At 39.5% G+C, this 17,147-nt stretch overlaps 2 protein-coding genes across 20 annotated transcripts; one reads left to right on the plus strand and one right to left on the minus strand.

The window, feature by feature from the left end:
• Positions 1–312: 312 nt before the first annotated feature.
• On the plus strand, positions 313–11,660 carry LOC135161515 (mediator of RNA polymerase II transcription subunit 1). The gene is made up of 8 exons (XM_064119162.1): positions 313–674; positions 1,635–1,780; positions 1,881–2,014; positions 2,090–2,231; positions 2,325–2,544; positions 2,899–5,157; positions 7,419–9,602; positions 10,492–11,660. The coding sequence occupies exons 1-8, from the start codon at positions 644–646 to the stop codon at positions 10,512–10,514; spliced, it is 5,139 nt and encodes a 1,712-aa protein (XP_063975232.1). The 5' UTR covers positions 313–643; the 3' UTR covers positions 10,515–11,660.
• Positions 11,661–12,198: 538 nt separating this feature from the next.
• Positions 12,199–16,984, minus strand: LOC135161519 (sterol O-acyltransferase 1). 19 transcript variants are annotated; one of them, XM_064119179.1, is made up of 5 exons: positions 16,198–16,505; positions 15,071–15,329; positions 14,812–14,891; positions 14,412–14,551; positions 12,199–13,862 (listed from the first exon to the last, which is right to left on the minus strand). In XM_064119179.1, the coding sequence occupies exons 2-5, from the start codon at positions 15,150–15,152 to the stop codon at positions 12,515–12,517; spliced, it is 1,650 nt and encodes a 549-aa protein (XP_063975249.1). In that variant the 5' UTR covers positions 15,153–15,329; positions 16,198–16,505; the 3' UTR covers positions 12,199–12,514. The 19 variants fall into 19 exon arrangements, with proteins under 19 accessions (XP_063975249.1, XP_063975246.1, XP_063975247.1 ...); XM_064119176.1 differs by having other exon boundaries at positions 15,071–15,384; XM_064119177.1 differs by having other exon boundaries at positions 15,071–15,303; positions 16,121–16,505.
• Between the last annotated feature and the right edge of the window lie 163 nt (positions 16,985–17,147).

The raw sequence follows: 17,147 nt of genomic DNA on the forward strand, positions 1-17,147 counted from the left end.
CAAACCCATTGACTATCTTTCGTTTATTGTTTCCGTCGGCTGGTAATTATGGTAATTCCGGTAATTAAACCATTTTTTCAACAGTTTATTTATGTTCGCGATTTATGATCACGTGGGCCTCTCCAACCGGGCCTTAATTTTTTAAAATATCGATCAAAATATTCGCACCAAAATACAAAAAACTCTATTTTGAGTCGATAAAGAAGAGAGACATGCGCACTACCTCCCTGCGTGGAGTAGATGCGCACGAACATTCCACGCGTGGAATTTCTTCCTCATCTGGTATCATTGTCTCTGGTGCACAAGCTCTATAAGTTCACTCGTATATCTATAGAGAGGTCGTACAGACCAGTAGGTAAAGCGTCGTCGTCACGGCATTTATTTATACACATATATATATCAAATATTGTCACTGTATTCGTACGACGAAACTCCAATCGCTTCGAGTTTATGTGAACGACCGTTTGACTACTTGTTTCAAGATGTGCAAAGGTTAGATCTAGTGTTGGTGGAGTCTACGATAAACTATCAGTGAAGCAGATGTTACTGTCATAATGTAGCAGGACATTTTAATGTCATTAATTTCCGTGAAGGATTGACTCACAGGGTAAAAAGGCATTCATAGGATCTCTGAAGAGGGTCTATGGATGCTACTAATGGCCAGAAGCCCTTCGGTAAGGTCACAACTTAATTTATATCTTTTTAGCTTTGAGGAAGAACAATCTACTAATTAATTGCGACTGACTCAAAGGCTGATTGATGGCAACAATTGTGGCGAGTCAATGTAGGATTTTTTTGAAGTATTTTTTATTCATTCTGGAGCAAAAAATATCACAATGTGTGTGTTTGGGGGTTAACGTTTTTACTCGTTATTCACTTGGTCTGCTTCTCTACTAATTAATTTTTAATCACTTCTTATGTCGAGATCTATTGATTTTGGCTAATGGGGGAAGAGCCTTGAATTGGGACGAGAATGTCCATAGTGTCACAATTGTTTATCTTTTAATTTCGTATTTAATTGGAAGATTTCGCTGGATTAATTTGTCGTCCACTTCGACATGTCAACGAGAACCTTATAATCCTTTTGTAATGAACCCGATAATTAAAGGTGTGGATTCAATTGGATTTTAATATTCTCTTTATGAGGGGCTGGAGGAGTAGAATAAAATTAGTTAATTGGAGATGAGCAGATGTTACGAAATGTTGGGGAAGTGATTTTTATTGGGGAATGTTCTCGTGGGATTTGTTGTAACTTCGTTTCGTTTAGAAATGTCTATATGAAATTTTTTATGTTTCAATTACTTTCAGATTTACAAAGACTTGAAATGAAATTTTTTCTAAAATCAGTATCTATTAATGACCGTTATATGTAATGACATCTTCGCGCTTTATCTTGATTATAGCCCTATAATGAAAGAGTAGAATAGGACAAATCACTTCCAGATTATTAGATGTAACTTTGTTTTGATCGATAGAAGGTTTGCATTTCGTTTTCGATAATTTCTTGATCGCCAATTGACAGGTAATGCCAGTTGAAGCAATTGGGAATGACTTAAAGCCTTCGCTTCACATTAAGAATAAATAATTTGATGAATTTGAAAGCTCTGTTTAAATAATATTTCTGTGGGATTCAGGTGGGCATCCACCCACTGGAGGGACCACCGGTGTGGATAAGAATAAAGAGTGGCAAATGGAGCTGCTCATGGAGAAATTGCGATCAAAATCATCAGCACTGAAGAGTCTCGTGGAAACTGCTAAGAACTTACGAATGGCAATGCTCGTAAGTTTCGAATTCTACCGTTTTTTAATTTAAAGTTTTGAACTCTATCATTCCCTAATATTTAGAAGATAACATTCTTGGATTCTCTGTTTTCATAAAGGACAAGAGGTTTGCCATCGACAGCGTTGAGAAAGGTCAGCTACAAAAATGTCTCGACACACTCCAACATTCCATCAAAGTCACATCACTCCAGTCAATGGTAGAAAGGCTCGAGAGTCTCACCAGGCAATTAGGGTACACTTCTTGCTATTCTGTATATTGTCCTTCGAAGGTAACTGTCTTAATCGATTATCTTGACTTTTTTTATAGATTGAAGTTTGCTATGGTACCCAGTACAACTGAGACAGGATTATTCATCTCATCTGATATGTTTTTCCTGGAGGTGCTTCTGGAACCCTCTGGAGTCGTTAAGGATGTGAAAATTCAACACGAAGGAAAGAGCGAACAACAGGTAGCAACTATTTTTCATATCCATTAGTTTTATAAATTATAAAAAGATACGGTAAAATTTATAGTTAAAAAACGGAATTTCAATTATTTTCAGAGCTGTGAAGAACTGGTTTCTTGTCTCGAGAGAGGTGATTTTGTAGATTTCACTGCTCAACTCGAAGGGCTTGCGTCGATTTATCAGCTGAATGCTGATAAGAAAGTTAAGTGTAAAGCTTTCAGTGCTTTGCAGTCTCTGGAAGCGGATTTGGGGGTTTTAGCGCAATTACAGACTTTCATGAAGGAACCTTTCAATCTCGTTCACAAAAGCCCAGTTGGTAAGTGGTTTTACTTCGTAACTAAAACTTCAAAGGCCCTATTGATCGCCACTTTGCTCGCATTTTTCATGAGCGTCCTGTAACGGCAAAGACTCAGAGTAATTTGATACTTGCAGATTTTGTATTGGTTTAATAAGCGTCTTCCTAATATATTCAAAATTGCCGTGAAAAACTTTTGAAAAAATGTCTGAAAATTGTACTCAGATGCTTTATAGAATCATCTCAGACGTAAGGGTTTTTGTTTCGATGGCATTTACGATTCCAGCAATCATGATTTTACCCCTCGGCGGAATACCACCCCGATCTCCCAGGAATCCCCTTAACCATTCACTCACCCTTTGATCTCTCTTCCAGGTATCCTCGAGAGGCGAAAAGGTGGTCACGCCATGAAGTTAACGTACTTCGTCTCGCCTTACGACTTGATCGATCTGGAGAATCGCATAAGCGATCAACTAACACCGGAAGCAGTGATAACTCGTAAGATTGGTCACTCAGTGACAGTTTGTCTCGAAGGTTCAACAGCCCACAAGCTCCCCACAACAAGTATCCTGACAGTGAATCGTTCAGCAACGGGTAAGAATACCCCATCATACGCCCCCTTGACAGGTTCAAATTCGTCAATGCTGCCAGCTTGCTTCGTTCTGAAGCTCGCGAAGAGGATGCCAATGTGCGTGGAACTCCTGAATCAAATCCAAAAAGTCACTGAACTCGATTGTATCGATGTGTCCCCACCTCAGCCCCTCTTAAGCCTCATCGTCCAGCACTCGAGTCTCGGCCAATTGGACAGTAGAAACAATCGTGGATTGTACGTAACCCTTCCTGACCAACAGCACTGCTACTTCATGACCGAGAATAAGAGCATGGAGGGTGTCCTGGTGGGTAGCATTCCCTTCACTCATCCAGCTCACGTACCACGAATTCTCGGTTATCTTCGTCAACAAGCCCTCTTCAACACTCTCCTCACCAGTTGTGTTCGGCCAATGGCACGTCACGATCTCGAACACACGACAATGTTGGAAATAAGTGCCCTGTCATGGCAGCATGTGTCAATAAGCCTCGAGCATCCGTTTGAGGAGACAATGGCAACAGCTGAACTCGATTTATCTGATATATCAGCTGTTAAATGCAAATTGTACGGTGTCAGTGTAAGTGATGATGAAAAAACTGCTGACGTAATAAGTAAAGTATTGCAAAGGTGCCTTAATATACCAGTAACAATGAGAGCACTCATCAACACTTGGGAAGGACGTAATTCAATTCCAATGAGTAATATTACCAACAGCGGTGCTAGTGGTGGTACAACAAATGGTGGTAATTACAGTGGTAATTTACAGGGACCCCAGAACGGTCACGATGGTAATACACCCATGGATTTTACAAATGGCGATAGTAATATTAAAGTTGAGCCTGGATTGAATGGTAATGGTATGAGACAGCAAATAACAAATCAACAGCAGCAGTCTTTTTTAGATGCCGGAACGGAGAATAGTATCGGGTTTCCGTCGTTTTCCGGCCAATCCGATACACAAAATACGATGTTAAATCCATTGCAATTGGGTGCACTACTGCAAGGAAAGAGTTCACCAGTTGGTGGAATGTCCTCGACAACACCAACGTCGGATAGATCGAAGAAAAATAGAAAAAGAAAGGCAGCGGATGGCATTTGGAGAAGCCCCAAGAGTAAGACTGATGATTCAGGAGAAATTTTACTCGAGAGCTCGAGCTCTGATTCAACACCCCTGGGTACACCAACATCTAGAGATAATGCTAATGGTACAAGAACCCCTACGCCTACGTCAGCAGCTGTCAGTTTGGTCACTGGATTGGATCTTTCAAATCTTGATACTAGTGATATTGTCAGTGGTGACACGAGAAGTTCCACTGATTATGATGTAGATAATGGATCTGAGGTGATGGAGGTTGATGATTTGCCTGATGATTATAACGAAATCATGAAGAAGGAGAGAAAGTCGAGAAAAAATCGAGAGGAGAAGAAGAGCCCGAATGTTTTCGATGAGAAAAGTAGTTTGGTGCCTTCGTCACTCAGTATAACACAGATAACAAATAGTGGCGTTACTATCACACCAACTAGTTATAATTCAGTGCTACCTGGGATTAGTTTGGAGAGAAGACCTGGGATTGAGTTGATTCCCATAACATCTACGTCTTTATCCAGTTCTGTGACGATCACTCCGATCGCTCCAGCCACGATAAAGCCCATGAATCCGGAGGACAGAAGGGATAGGAAGAAGAGTGACGATAAGGGAAGGATGGAGAAGAGGAGGAAACGAAAGAAGGAGGACAGTCCCATGGGGCCACCTGAGAAACTACCTATTAAGTCGCAGGATCCATTATCCAAACCAATTTCTGTCAGTATTAAGCCAGAGCCTCAGCAGAATATTTCGAGGCCATCGTCACCGGCCACGATTAAGCGGTTTAATCCTTCGCCGACGCATACGAGTCCGTTAGCGCTTGTTGGGAAGTCATCGCCGGGGGTTAAGTCCTCGTCGTCGGGAAACAGCACACCCTCGTCAAGCTCTTCGACTTCCAGCAAATCCTTGCCGAGCCCCAAACATTCACCGGTCTACAGCAGTCCGAAACACACGTCCTCAGGTGAGGCAACAGAATATTTTTGATACGTAGATTGATCGATAGATAGATTAATAACGGGTTTATTAATTGATAAATTGAGTTGCTCATGCGATACGGAAGACTTCATTTTGTAAAAACGCTACGAAATTTGAAACTGTTTGTCTCAAGGCATAAGGTTGCCTCTGGTTATTACTTCAACATGATCTACGCACAGAAAACACTAATCGTAAATACGATATTTAAAACGCAATTTACGTGATTTTTAGAGACGTAAAGTACGAGTACAGTATGAAACCTTTACGTTTCAGATGATTCTGAATCATCTGGGCCCGAATTTCAGAGATATTTTTTCAAAAATTTTGAAACCATTGCGAAAGACGCTTATTAAACTAATAAAAATTTGCGTTAAAAGTGTCAAATTACTCTGAATATTTCCAGTTGCAGAACGCGAATAACCCAAATAAGTACCAGAACATCAATAAAGTTTTGAAATACTCGATTCGTTTTTCTACTTATTACCATAGGAAAATTAAAGTCTTCACTTTAAACAAAATACTATTTCAAAATTGTATAAAATACTAAATAAATGACGTATGGTCTTGTAGTGCGATGTTACGTTGCAATTTTTACTGTGGTAGCATTTTGTAAACTACTACGAATTTCTTTCCGTGTATTGCAGCAGTGATATAGGTGGTCCTGTCATCATATGCCTTTTCCGTTGCTGATTCAATATTTTTTACTCGAACTCGTTAGTAGCTGGGAAATTTATTGGTTTCTTGTGAAATTGCAATCTTGTGAAGATTGAATAAATGACTTCCTCACGTGTTAAGTCCTATTCTCGCTGAATCCGATTTTGATGATAATTACAATCACATGTTTTCTGGACCATAATTCAGAGGGTAATGCAATAATTTTGATAATTTTGTTGATTCAACACATTCGACTGGTTAACTTTGAAATTTCGTCGCTCGAAATCCGACGGGAGCTGCACCACCGTTGGACCACTAAGTTGCTCTGGAGGTCTGAGACCGGGCATGGAGTCTCCAGGCATCTGCTCTCAAGGTTTGAGAGTCAGAATGTCTTGGCCCAAATGAGGGCCGCCACGAGTTACTGGACACGACCCTGATTGAGGTGAGCCAGTACTCGAGGAGGAGGTTCGATGGCGGGAAGACACATGTGAGTCTGAAGTCCCACGATCGACTGAACGCATCTATGGATTCCGCGTTCGAGTTCCTGGACCAGCTTTGGATCAAGACAAGCCAGGCCTCTTTGTAGGCTGGCGTCATCGGTTGGACCCAGCGTGGGATCTGCTGGGAGTGAAACATTGGACCAAGCTTGGGAAGTTCGATTTGGTCCAAGGGTGAGGCCCAACATAGGCCCATCAGACTAAAGCAGACCTGAGCCAAGCTAATCTAAACCAAAGCCTGGCGTCAACCAGGCCTTGGAATTCAATAGACTAGGAATCAAAATTAACGCATATTTATTTTATTTTCCATTTATAACATGAAATTTACATTTATTCCAATTTATTTTCCATTTATAACTTGAAATTCATCAACCATTAACATAAGAGAATTGTTGATTTTTTTAATAAAAATAATAAATAATCGACTCCAATCAATTTTTCATAATTTTATGACTCCATTGGTCTGACCATTGGCTGAAGCGGGCACCACTGTAGAAAGTTCCAAGCCTGGCAATCAGGTGGAACCAGGCTATGAACTAGGTTCACTTATCGGGCTTCCGGGTGCCTTATCAAAATAACGTTGGTCTAGATTGACATCACCATCGGTTGACATCAGACCCATGCTAGGAAGTGACAGGCTTCGTTCTGTTGTCAATGCTTGGCAATTCCTCTCGGGGTTCACGTGGTTTCTTATAGAAAATTACATTTTCCATTCAAGGGATGCGAATTCGGTGCATTTGCAGAGTTCAGACAGGGTAGGGCCCATTAACCCGGAAAGGGCCAGGATATAACATAATAATCGTAACACAAAGATCTAGTGTCAAGTTCCATTCTAAGAGAAATCGAAATTTTTTTTTCTACCTTAATCGCATTTGGAGAATATGAAATGAACTTTTACAGTTCAGTTTGATGTTTCTATGAAATTCTACCTTTTGAATGCAAAGATATTTTACAATTTCGGTGGAATTGCGATCCAATAAAAATTTCCGAAATTCGCGGCGAAAGATTCAGACAAAATATTTTAACAGTAAATATTTTAAATAAGTTGTTAAAAGGTCAAACACTGACATTACGTTTTATTTTTTTAACTGTACAGGTATATCTGCCAACGTAAGCCCAAAACACGGCACATCATCCCCGAAGCACGGGAGTTCTGCCAGTTCCGGGAAGCCAAGCATGTCTGCCTTGAAATCAGCAACCAACAACTCTCCCTCGAGCAAGAGCAGCGATCAGAGCTCATCGAAGCCAAAATCCTCGAGTAAAGATCCCTTCAGAGACAAAGACCGAAAAACCGCATCCTCTTCGGCATTATCCTTCAGTGGTTCTGGTCACCAAAGTCCAAAGACAAAATCCTCAAGTAGCAAAGTGAAGTCAATCGATCTTCTTCCGAGCTCAGAGGCCCAATCATCGCTCCCCGGTAGTGGAAGCAGTACTCCACCTTCTGGTAGCTCCGACCTAAGTAAATCAACATCGGCCCAGCAACAAGCGAGGAACCGTAAAGGCTCTCTGAGTGCTGTGATCGATAAATTGAAGAACGCTCAACACGTCAGCGACGAGGGAAACGGCAGTGGTAAATCCGGGGAATCTAACTCCAAGGAAAGACCTCCAACCTCATCAACGAAGAGCAGCGAGGGTAAGAGTGCAGGAAAAAACAGTCCGTCGACTGATAGCAAAAATCCTGGTGAGTACATGGTAAAACACAGTTCAGACGGAATGAAGATAACGATCAACAAGACGAGGGCTAAAGACTCGAAAACTGGCAACATGAAGATGTCCTCTGGTGGAGGGAGAGACTCAGTGAGCTCATCAGGATCGTCGTCATCGGGAAATGGATCCCCGAAAACTCACACTGGACTAAAGCCTGGGGTCAACTCCGGACCGGCTTCGAAGAAGCCTCAGTCGCAGTCCTCTCTGAAGGGTCAACAAGCCATGAATGCTGCAGGTATGTCGAACAAGGTCGGTTTGCCGGGTCAGAAAGTCTCAATGAAGTCGACCTCAGGATCATCGAGTGGAGGTGGGATTCTCACGAAAAACATCACATCAAAATCGTCAGGATCACCGAAAATGTCGAGCTCAGGCGCCACTGATCTGAGCAGAAGTCGCGACAAATCGCGAATGCCAAAGTCGGGGGAGAAATCTGGGGGACTGTTTGGATCAAAGTCGACGGATAGAAAGGCCAGTCCATCAGCTCTGCGAGAGGAGAGTGAAACGGAAAGGGCCTTCAAACTTCTTGCTGCACACGCATCAATGTCCAGTGTTCCTCCTCAGATGCTGGTCGAGGGTCTCATCAAACAGCAATTGGACACTAATTTTCAGATACCAAAGTTGTCAGCGCGAAACACAGACTCGGGTGATAAAAAATCAACGAGTGATAAACTGCCAGCTTCCGAGCACGGCGGAAACAAATTCTTGGAGGGTTTGTCGACGAGTAAGATCGATTCTAAGATTCAGAACGTGAATATGTCGAGCTTGAAATCCTCAGATTTGTTGGAGAGACGTGAAGTGACCCAGAATAAGTCGGACAATTCATCGACTGTCTTGCCACTGATGAGCATCAACGTACTTGATGGATCTCTTCTAAAATCATCAAATGTACCTGTTACCCATGACTCCGATGTACCCACGAACTTGTCGATGCAACCAGACGTGGAGACAAGGGATGTCTGCAAGGATTTGACAATGAACCCTAGGAATTCAACTCCTCAATTTCTGAAAAATATTCCAACAGGTGATGGAAATGATGATAACATCCTGCCTCATGCCGACACGTCGGACACTATTGTCTCATCAAAGACATCAACCTTTCCCCCGTCAGATTCCTCATTATCTGCTGCCTCGGAGAGCTTGAATCTGTGCACCAAACCAGCTGATACTGCCTTGAGCAAATACAAATCAGACGATCGTAAAGAGAAAACTTCATCAGTTCTTCCAATGTCTTCAAATACATCATTGTCGATAGATGCACCTGTTAAATCAACGACTCCAGTGCCTAGTGCTGATGCGAATGATATGCTGTTGGATTTTTCAACACCGAAGGATGTGGGAAAGGTTTCGTTGTCGAGTATTCCTGAAAGAGCGATGAGCCTTCAAACTCCTGTCCGGAGAAATACTCCACCTCCACCTCCACCACCGCCAACATTTCCACCGAGTCCATCAGTGTCTGTGCATATTCTCAAGAGTCCAGTTCCATCACCCAGGGTCATTCCACCATCACCGCATTCAGCAGCATCGCCCTGTATTACTGATGATGAACTTATGGATGAGGCACTGGTGGGATTAGGTAAATGAAGATTACTGAATGCCCGGCGTTTCTCAGTAACGCAGGCAATCATTTGTAGAAATAATGAGATTATCCGACGTTTCGACATTTGTATTTTTCAAAAATTATGTCATTTCAAGTGGGGGTGGGATAGTATGGGACATTCTTCACGGGCCACAATGTTGATATCTAACAATTCAGTAGTGAAATGGTGAATCGAGATCAGTTGATTTGTCTCGCAGTTGAGCTTTTGGGGAATATCTGGGAATCTGAGGGAGACAGCGACATTTTTGTATTTACATTTAGGGGAATCCCAACGTTTGTGGGAGTTTAAGACTAATGGGGTTCAATGGTGACGTGAGTTATGAAAGGGACAAAACTGCGCGCTGTGCGCCGTATTCGAGTTTCCTGTCTCGAATACTTTGACCAATGAGGAAAAAGTCTTATACATGAAGTTAGCAAATGTCTTACTTGGGTAACTTAATTTATGTGCTTGTGCTTTCCTAACAAGGATTACACCGTTGACTCGATTGATTCCAATCAATCGGGTTATTTTCATTAGGGAATAATTTAAATATTCGGTTATAGTGTCACGTTGATGTATTGGGTTGAGTGGATACAACGATAACGTAGCGAGGGGATAGTGTTTCAAGGGGAACTGGGGGTGGCAATGGTGGTGAAGCCCCTCCCCCTCCCATTGAGTAAATAAACATCGAAATTAAAATTATAGTGTCACCGGCACCCGGCTTTTTTTTATTTATTCTTCATTTTCCCTAGATCGCGAGATATTCTTAACTTCTCTCGGTTTAACGTTTCGCTACTGAATTAGGGGAAGAGAAATGGTCGAAGGGAGCATTATGATACCGAATTTTCTATTGAAATAATTTCCGTGTCTCTCTTTGCTCTGCAGGAAGGTCTACGAATGCTTTGTAACTTCGCTTCAATTCCGAGATATTTGTCAAAAAAGTCAGAAATGAAGTTCTAATACAGAATGAGTAAGTTCAATCTCAGGGTGATTTATTGGTGGATATCTCTGAATTTGAGCCCGAGGGGAATTATCATTTCACTGAAACATTCTGGCAGGTAATATGTGAATTGGCCATTGGGCCCATTGTGTACAAAGGTAAATTACAGAGATTCCTCAATTACTGTAATTGCTGTCAAACGAAACTATCGAGATGATTTTCGAAAAATACTCCAGTTAGGCCTTAGACTTAAACATTTGCCTTATTTTCTTGGATTTTAGTATCTCGTTTTGTCAGAATTTTCGAATATTATGTTGATTTTTGAAGTCTTCCAGGAGATGAACTAAAAATCTGAAAATGAATCCTCTAAATTTTTTTTTTCACTTTCTGTTGCAACTCATTTACCACCCGGATCGTGAATATTGATTTTCTAAATAATATGAAGGTCTTCAATCAACGATAATAGTTTGTAAATGTTAACCGGTTTAAATCGTCGTGTGCTTCCCTTTGACAATAATACAACAATTATTTCTCCCTCGATCCTGCGCCCATGGGTACGGTAATAATACTAATAACATTATTTCTCCGTTTCTCACTTTTTTAACAGTTAAACTCGTGTTTGTGAGTACTGAAGAGTCTGTCGGAATAAATTATTTAGATAGGGATGGAAAAATTGTAGAATAATTGTTGCCGATGACACGGAGATTGAGAGCTTTGAATGACGAAAATGTGGTTCACTATAAAAGTTCAAAGTAACAAATTTTTAAACTATGTACTGCCCAATCGAGAAAGAAAAATACATTTCCAACCCAATTGATGGCACTGAGAAGAAGATATTTCATTAACTTGTAAAAACTATAGTGTCTACGTATGCAAAATGCGATAGTACATGTAAAGTAAAATGTAATGGAAAACTAATGTATAAAAAAACGACAAAAAGAATATTGAAAAATAATACAGAGAAGGAGTGAGTATGTTTACATGTATATATATGTGCATATGGTATGTGTATACATGTACATATACATAATCATGACGTATTATCTTTTTCTTCCGGTGACCTATGATTAATGATCTGAGGCTCGCGAATAAATATATTTCCTTGTTTTAAAAATCCAGTTGTTATTTAATTCATTTGATCACGTACAGTAATTAAAGGATAAAGCTAAGGGTGAGCAGGAGAGTGCTGATTTAGACTTAAGGTTGTTGTGTTGTTTGGTTGTTTCTGTATTCTTTCTCTCCTTCAACAGCATTTCTCTTCGGATCAACCCCTTCCGTTTTTTTTCTTTCTATTGCACGTTAATCTTCAAGTAGTGATTCATAACATGCCGAAAAATAGTAGTTTAAATGAATTCAACCTCTTGGAAATTGGTTTGCTTGTAAATATGTATTTTTATTAAAAGTTAGAAATTATAATTGCGATATCTGAAGTAGTTTCGACGTACTCTACTTAGTTTCATAATTAGAATAGCATAAAATTACTGTAATAGTTAACTCTTCATGTACAGATAGATTTAAAACAGGAACGTACCTTAAAATTTCGATTTACTTTCATTTTTTTTCTTTCGAATGTTCTTGCAAAGTTCCACGGTTTTTGCGTCCATTTTCGGTAAAAGCAGTGAATTGGGGACATGCAAAATTACAAAAATTCCTTACATTTAATTTGTTTATGCAATTAATAACCAACAACAATGGACCATTTATATGTAGACATTCACAAGAAATATCTTAACAGCGAACTTGCCACATAAATATCTGGCAATATAAAGACGGTGATATTTTCGTTCTACATTTTAAATCTCGTGTGTTAAGATCATTTTTTTCTCTCTGCAGCACTGTAAAATTTTCCTCCAGTAGATGTCGCTCCAGGATTACAGAACAGATACGTAATGTTTACAAACTATTTCTCTTCGTGTAGGAAGTTAACATCGATTCCCATGTCTTTTACTTGAATAATTTAACTAGTCTTCAAGAATTCACTGCTTTCGTACTGTTACACATCCAACTTCTCGGGAACATCACATCTTTAAGGTCACTTCCAAATCCAGGACAGTTGATCCTTGCAAAATACTCCATGGAATAGGCACTGAGAAGTACTCCATTACCAAACAGCAGTGAGAACCAGAGGAAGACATTTCCGAAGGAATGAGATCTTTTCTGCGTCAGCCACACCAGAGGGTATCCGGTTCCCAGGAAAACTCCAAACATCATCGGATAAAACATGCGAAAGCCAATGCTGAGGATGTACTCATGGAATAGTGCGGATATGAAGAACGCCGAAGACATGGCGATCGCCTTCTTCCTCGGGAAGATAATTTCATAGAAATCTTTGTAGATATATGTGTACAGCCAATCGTGAATTACGACGTTCCAATTACGGTAAAAGCTGCCATAAGACACTGAGTTCCACCAGTCTTTGTAATACATACGATCGCCAAACTTGAGTAGTTCAGCCCAAGCGTTCATCCACGAATGTAGAAGACAGTAAAAGCCACAGAGATAGAGTCCTAGTCCAGGCAGAAATGAACTGAATATTTGTGGTAAGACGTTGTTCACTGTGACTGGTTCTATTCCAAAATTCTTGTACGTCGGGAGGATAAATCTTTCGTGGAAGAATGCAACGAAGAACATCTCAAAGCCGACTTCTATGAAGTGCCAAACGACAAACCTCCAGCTGATGGTTTTCGTTCTCGGATAGCTGTCTCGATAAATAAGTGTCGGTGCAAACATGAAGTACAGAAATTTCGAAAATCCTGGATAATTCAATTCTCTACCCTCTGTATGTGCTTTATAAGACGTAACTCTAGGGCTCGTGCTCCTCACAAAAGCGTGGATTTTCATGACCATTCGTACTTGCTCCATAACAATGATCAATGAGGATGGAGGTGGTAGTTCCGCTGCTATGACCGCCTTTGCAGGTAAGAATAAAAACGTTAACTGGTATCCAAGGAAAATTAACAACCACAATTTGTCCCAAACTTTAACGAGTGATGATTTGGGGTGGAACTTCAGTCGTTGATGCGCCCAGAAGCTGTGAAATATGTAAACGAGGAGAGATGACTTGAACATCAGACTCCAAAGCTTGATGACGGTGGGGAACTTCGCCAAACCAGCGGCCATGGTGAGAAATCCCAAATTCATTTCTCCCTTCTCGATGAGGTCGTTTGAAATTGTGTGAAGGAATAGTGATAGTAATATCATTAACCAAACGTTGTAGATTGGTCGGACATGTTTCACATCGTTGAATACGTCCGTGAGGACGGAATTTCGTATTCGAAATTCCTTCTCTGGTAGCCTTCCAGAGTCTCCAACGTCCCTGCAAAAGTCGAGACCAGGGTAGGATGGAAATAGTAATTTTACATTACATGAAGCAAAAAAGTACTATTCTATTGAGAAAAAAAATTGTAGCGTCTGAAATTGAGGAAAGGAGGGGCAAAATGGACCAGTGGTAGTCATGTGACAAATGAACTCATTGCGTCTGTGCAAAAATTGACGTGTATATAGGACATGTACATATTAGTCCGTCATGATCAATGTACGTAAATCACTTAATCATTTATTCCATGTATACACTATATGGGTTTTTACAGTGTGTTTGAGGTATCTTGGACTGAGTTCCTCTTCAACCCTGTCGCACATAACCCAGGAGTTGTACGCCACGTACAAAAAAGAATTCGAAGAAAATTTAGAATTATAAAGAAAAAAAATTGCGCTTCAATTCAGGCGAGACACGAATCGGGGGTTCCCAATATCGCGCTGAGCACTTTTACTGATTGCAAGTATGGTCTATCATTGCAATGCGAACATAGCAATTTTTTACGTTAAATTTATTTTTGTATATATGAAATAAAAGGTACAAACTTACTTTTTGTCATGGTATAATTTTTCTACTGCCCTAGTGCGTTTAACCCCCGAGTGTGCAATGTCTTCTATTCCTTCTACGACTTCTGCGACCAGATCATCCAATCGATTGGTAATTTGAGCTAAGACATCTTGTTGCAGCCGCTGTAAAATAATAATGTGTTTAATTAATTCAAAGAATGCATTCACTTGGGTGGGAAGATATGAAAATCGAAGATATTGAGATGTTTGAAGCGAATCTACTCGAAATGTCTTTATTTAAGTAAAGAAACCGACGGCAGTCAATATTTAAAATATATAGTTATCTACCTCATATTTCGAGATAATCACTCATTCAACATGAACATCAGTTCGGAAAAATTCTTATTATTATTTTGTAATATTTATAACAAGTGAAATGTCACCTGCATGCGCTCCCTGACATCTTCTATAGATATTTTCCCCGTCATTTCATTGGTCAGCGGCTGATGATCATCCCCAGTATCTAGGATAATCCATGAAATAATTAAAAAATTATTAATCCGCTTGAGACAGTGTCTTTAGGTGATTCACCATTGCGAAGCGTTAAATTATAACAACTAAACAAAACATGGTAGGGAATTTCATTGATTAATTCTTCTATCTTAATTTCAATTAGTACAAATCAATCATGTCCTGAATTACTGAATAGTGATTTGTCACCAGTACTTTTCGTCCTAGGAATTTCCCCTCGTCTAGTTCTCCGAATTCCTTTGTCACTACTCATATTCCCTTTCTTCACATCAACTCTACGCGCACTGAGCTCACAATCAGTCAGTCATTATCGCCCAATCTCGGTCACTGTGTGTATTCACTCACTTCAGAACTGACTGACGTGTCGACATCCGTTCCATTTCCCGACTCATAAAATAAAACTTCTGTTTCACCCCTCCCTGGTTGTTTACTATTTTTCAATATATTCCAGTTAGAATTGAGAGACAAATCTCTTCAGGTCCTCTCTATGATCAACATAGAGAGTCAATGCTTCATGGACTTCTCATGGCTGGGATATTTCCCGCACCATAAACACGTACATTTGTTAAATCATTGAAAAAAAATGTATCCAAGTACTGAGCAATTTTCATCAAAATAACACTAAAGTTTAAATCGGTAAAAAAAAATTATATATAATCAGCCTTATTCGTTATATTCTCAATATAATTTGTCATATTGTATACACCTGCATAAACCTGGAGGTTTATAAAATTTTAAATAAATAAATGAAGTGAAAAAAAAATCTTCAGAATCAGAAAATTGCTTTCCTCGATCTGCCGAACTCTATTTTTTATCGCATATGTGGAAAGTGTCATTTTGGACCCATGACTCAAGTACAAAATAACACTTTACGAATAATGAATGAAAACTAAATGAAGTTTTCATCTCCTTAAGGTCAAGGTCACAATTTAATTCTGAATAATTCATATTTCTGCTGTGTCAAAGTAGTAAATTATGTCGTAACACCCTACTCGAACAAAAGGCCATTAACATTAAAAAAAAATTATAAAAAAATTCACCGAGTTGTCTTCCCTCATCAAAAATTTCAACAACCAATCATACTATAATAGAATTAATGGAAGAATGGTCAGAACAATTGATTCTTGTTCTGTATCTTCAAATTAACTTTTCTCATCCTTTAAAACTCAAGTGGAGTTTATTCATACTCCGTTAATAATCTTATCGGACACCGTCACGAACCAAGTGCTCAATCACCGGAAAATCAACCACGAGGGCTTCAGTGTATCACTTCGATTGGCTATCTATAATCACTGTACTTTGTATTTCAAATATGTGGTGATTGATCACACAGAATTGATGAAAACAGCTCCATAGATATCACTATTGGGCAATCGGGGAGCTCGTACGTTATCTTCCTCGTCATTGAGATCTGACTGATTTATTCATTGTTATTTGTTCTTGTTAGACCTCGCGAATACCCGTCGCTTTTAACGCTTTGATCTCATTGGCGATTGTATCTCCCCCAGTCTGCGGTCTTAAATCGCCCTTGAGGCATTTCTGTAGAGAGAAACGTGTCACTGGAATTTCTTTACTGGGTGATTAGTACGACCGCATTGTGAACACCTTATCTATCTATTATTTCACTGTCACTTTCTTTCTGAATCGAGATGATTGATTTTAATCCGAATATTTTGTTATAATTTATTTGGAAGATACTTATATTGTAGATATGAAAATGTACTTTGTCTTCTTCTTCTTCCTCTTCTTATTATTATTATTAATAAGAAGAATTATTATTATTATTGTTGTTGTTGTCGTTATTATTATTTCAAGTGTTGAAATCCGTACAAAAGATTTATTTACACTGCCAATCTAATACTAAGTTCTTAGATTACATTCCTCTAAATATTGACAAATTATAATCATATACTTAAAATGCCATCAGATGTGTTGTAATTCTCGGAGGGAAATTTGAAAAATTGTGATTACCGTAATCTTTCAAGTTGGCGGCAGGATTTGGTTGAAAAAGGTCGTCATTCAGACGGCCGGGACCGTCTGTCTCATCCTGTCATGTGGTAACTGCTCCTACTATGTATAGTAATTGTTATTGGAACATAGTAATGCTTATTAATTATAGTCATTCTTACAGGCATGATTATTACTGTAGTTAAAATGGAGCGGTAGAAATGTAATTTTATGGCTTATCATCGCATGGTAAGTCTTTACATTCCGTTTATCAGGGATCTACATATTAAAATTGGTTTTA

This window comes from Diachasmimorpha longicaudata, chromosome 4 (genome assembly GCF_034640455.1).
Source record: "Diachasmimorpha longicaudata isolate KC_UGA_2023 chromosome 4, iyDiaLong2, whole genome shotgun sequence".
NCBI lineage: Eukaryota > Metazoa > Arthropoda > Insecta > Hymenoptera > Braconidae > Diachasmimorpha > Diachasmimorpha longicaudata.

Coding starts and splice junctions, on each gene's coding strand:
- LOC135161515 (XM_064119162.1), top strand. CDS start 644: ATGGATGCTACTAATGGCCAGAAGCCCTTCG. Junction 675..1,634: donor TAATGGCCAGAAGCCCTTCG/GTAAGGTCACAA, acceptor TGTGGGATTCAG/GTGGGCATCCACCCACTGGA. Junction 5,158..7,418: donor TCCGAAACACACGTCCTCAG/GTGAGGCAACAG, acceptor TTAACTGTACAG/GTATATCTGCCAACGTAAGC.
- LOC135161519 (XM_064119179.1), bottom strand. CDS start 15,152: ATGAGTAGTGACAAAGGAATTCGGAGAACTAGACGAGGGGAAATTCCT. Junction 14,552..14,811: donor ATGTCAGGGAGCGCATGCAG/GTGACATTTCAC, acceptor ATTATTTTACAG/CGGCTGCAACAAGATGTCTT. Junction 13,863..14,411: donor AAATTATACCATGACAAAAA/GTAAGTTTGTAC, acceptor CGACTTTTGCAG/GGACGTTGGAGACTCTGGAA.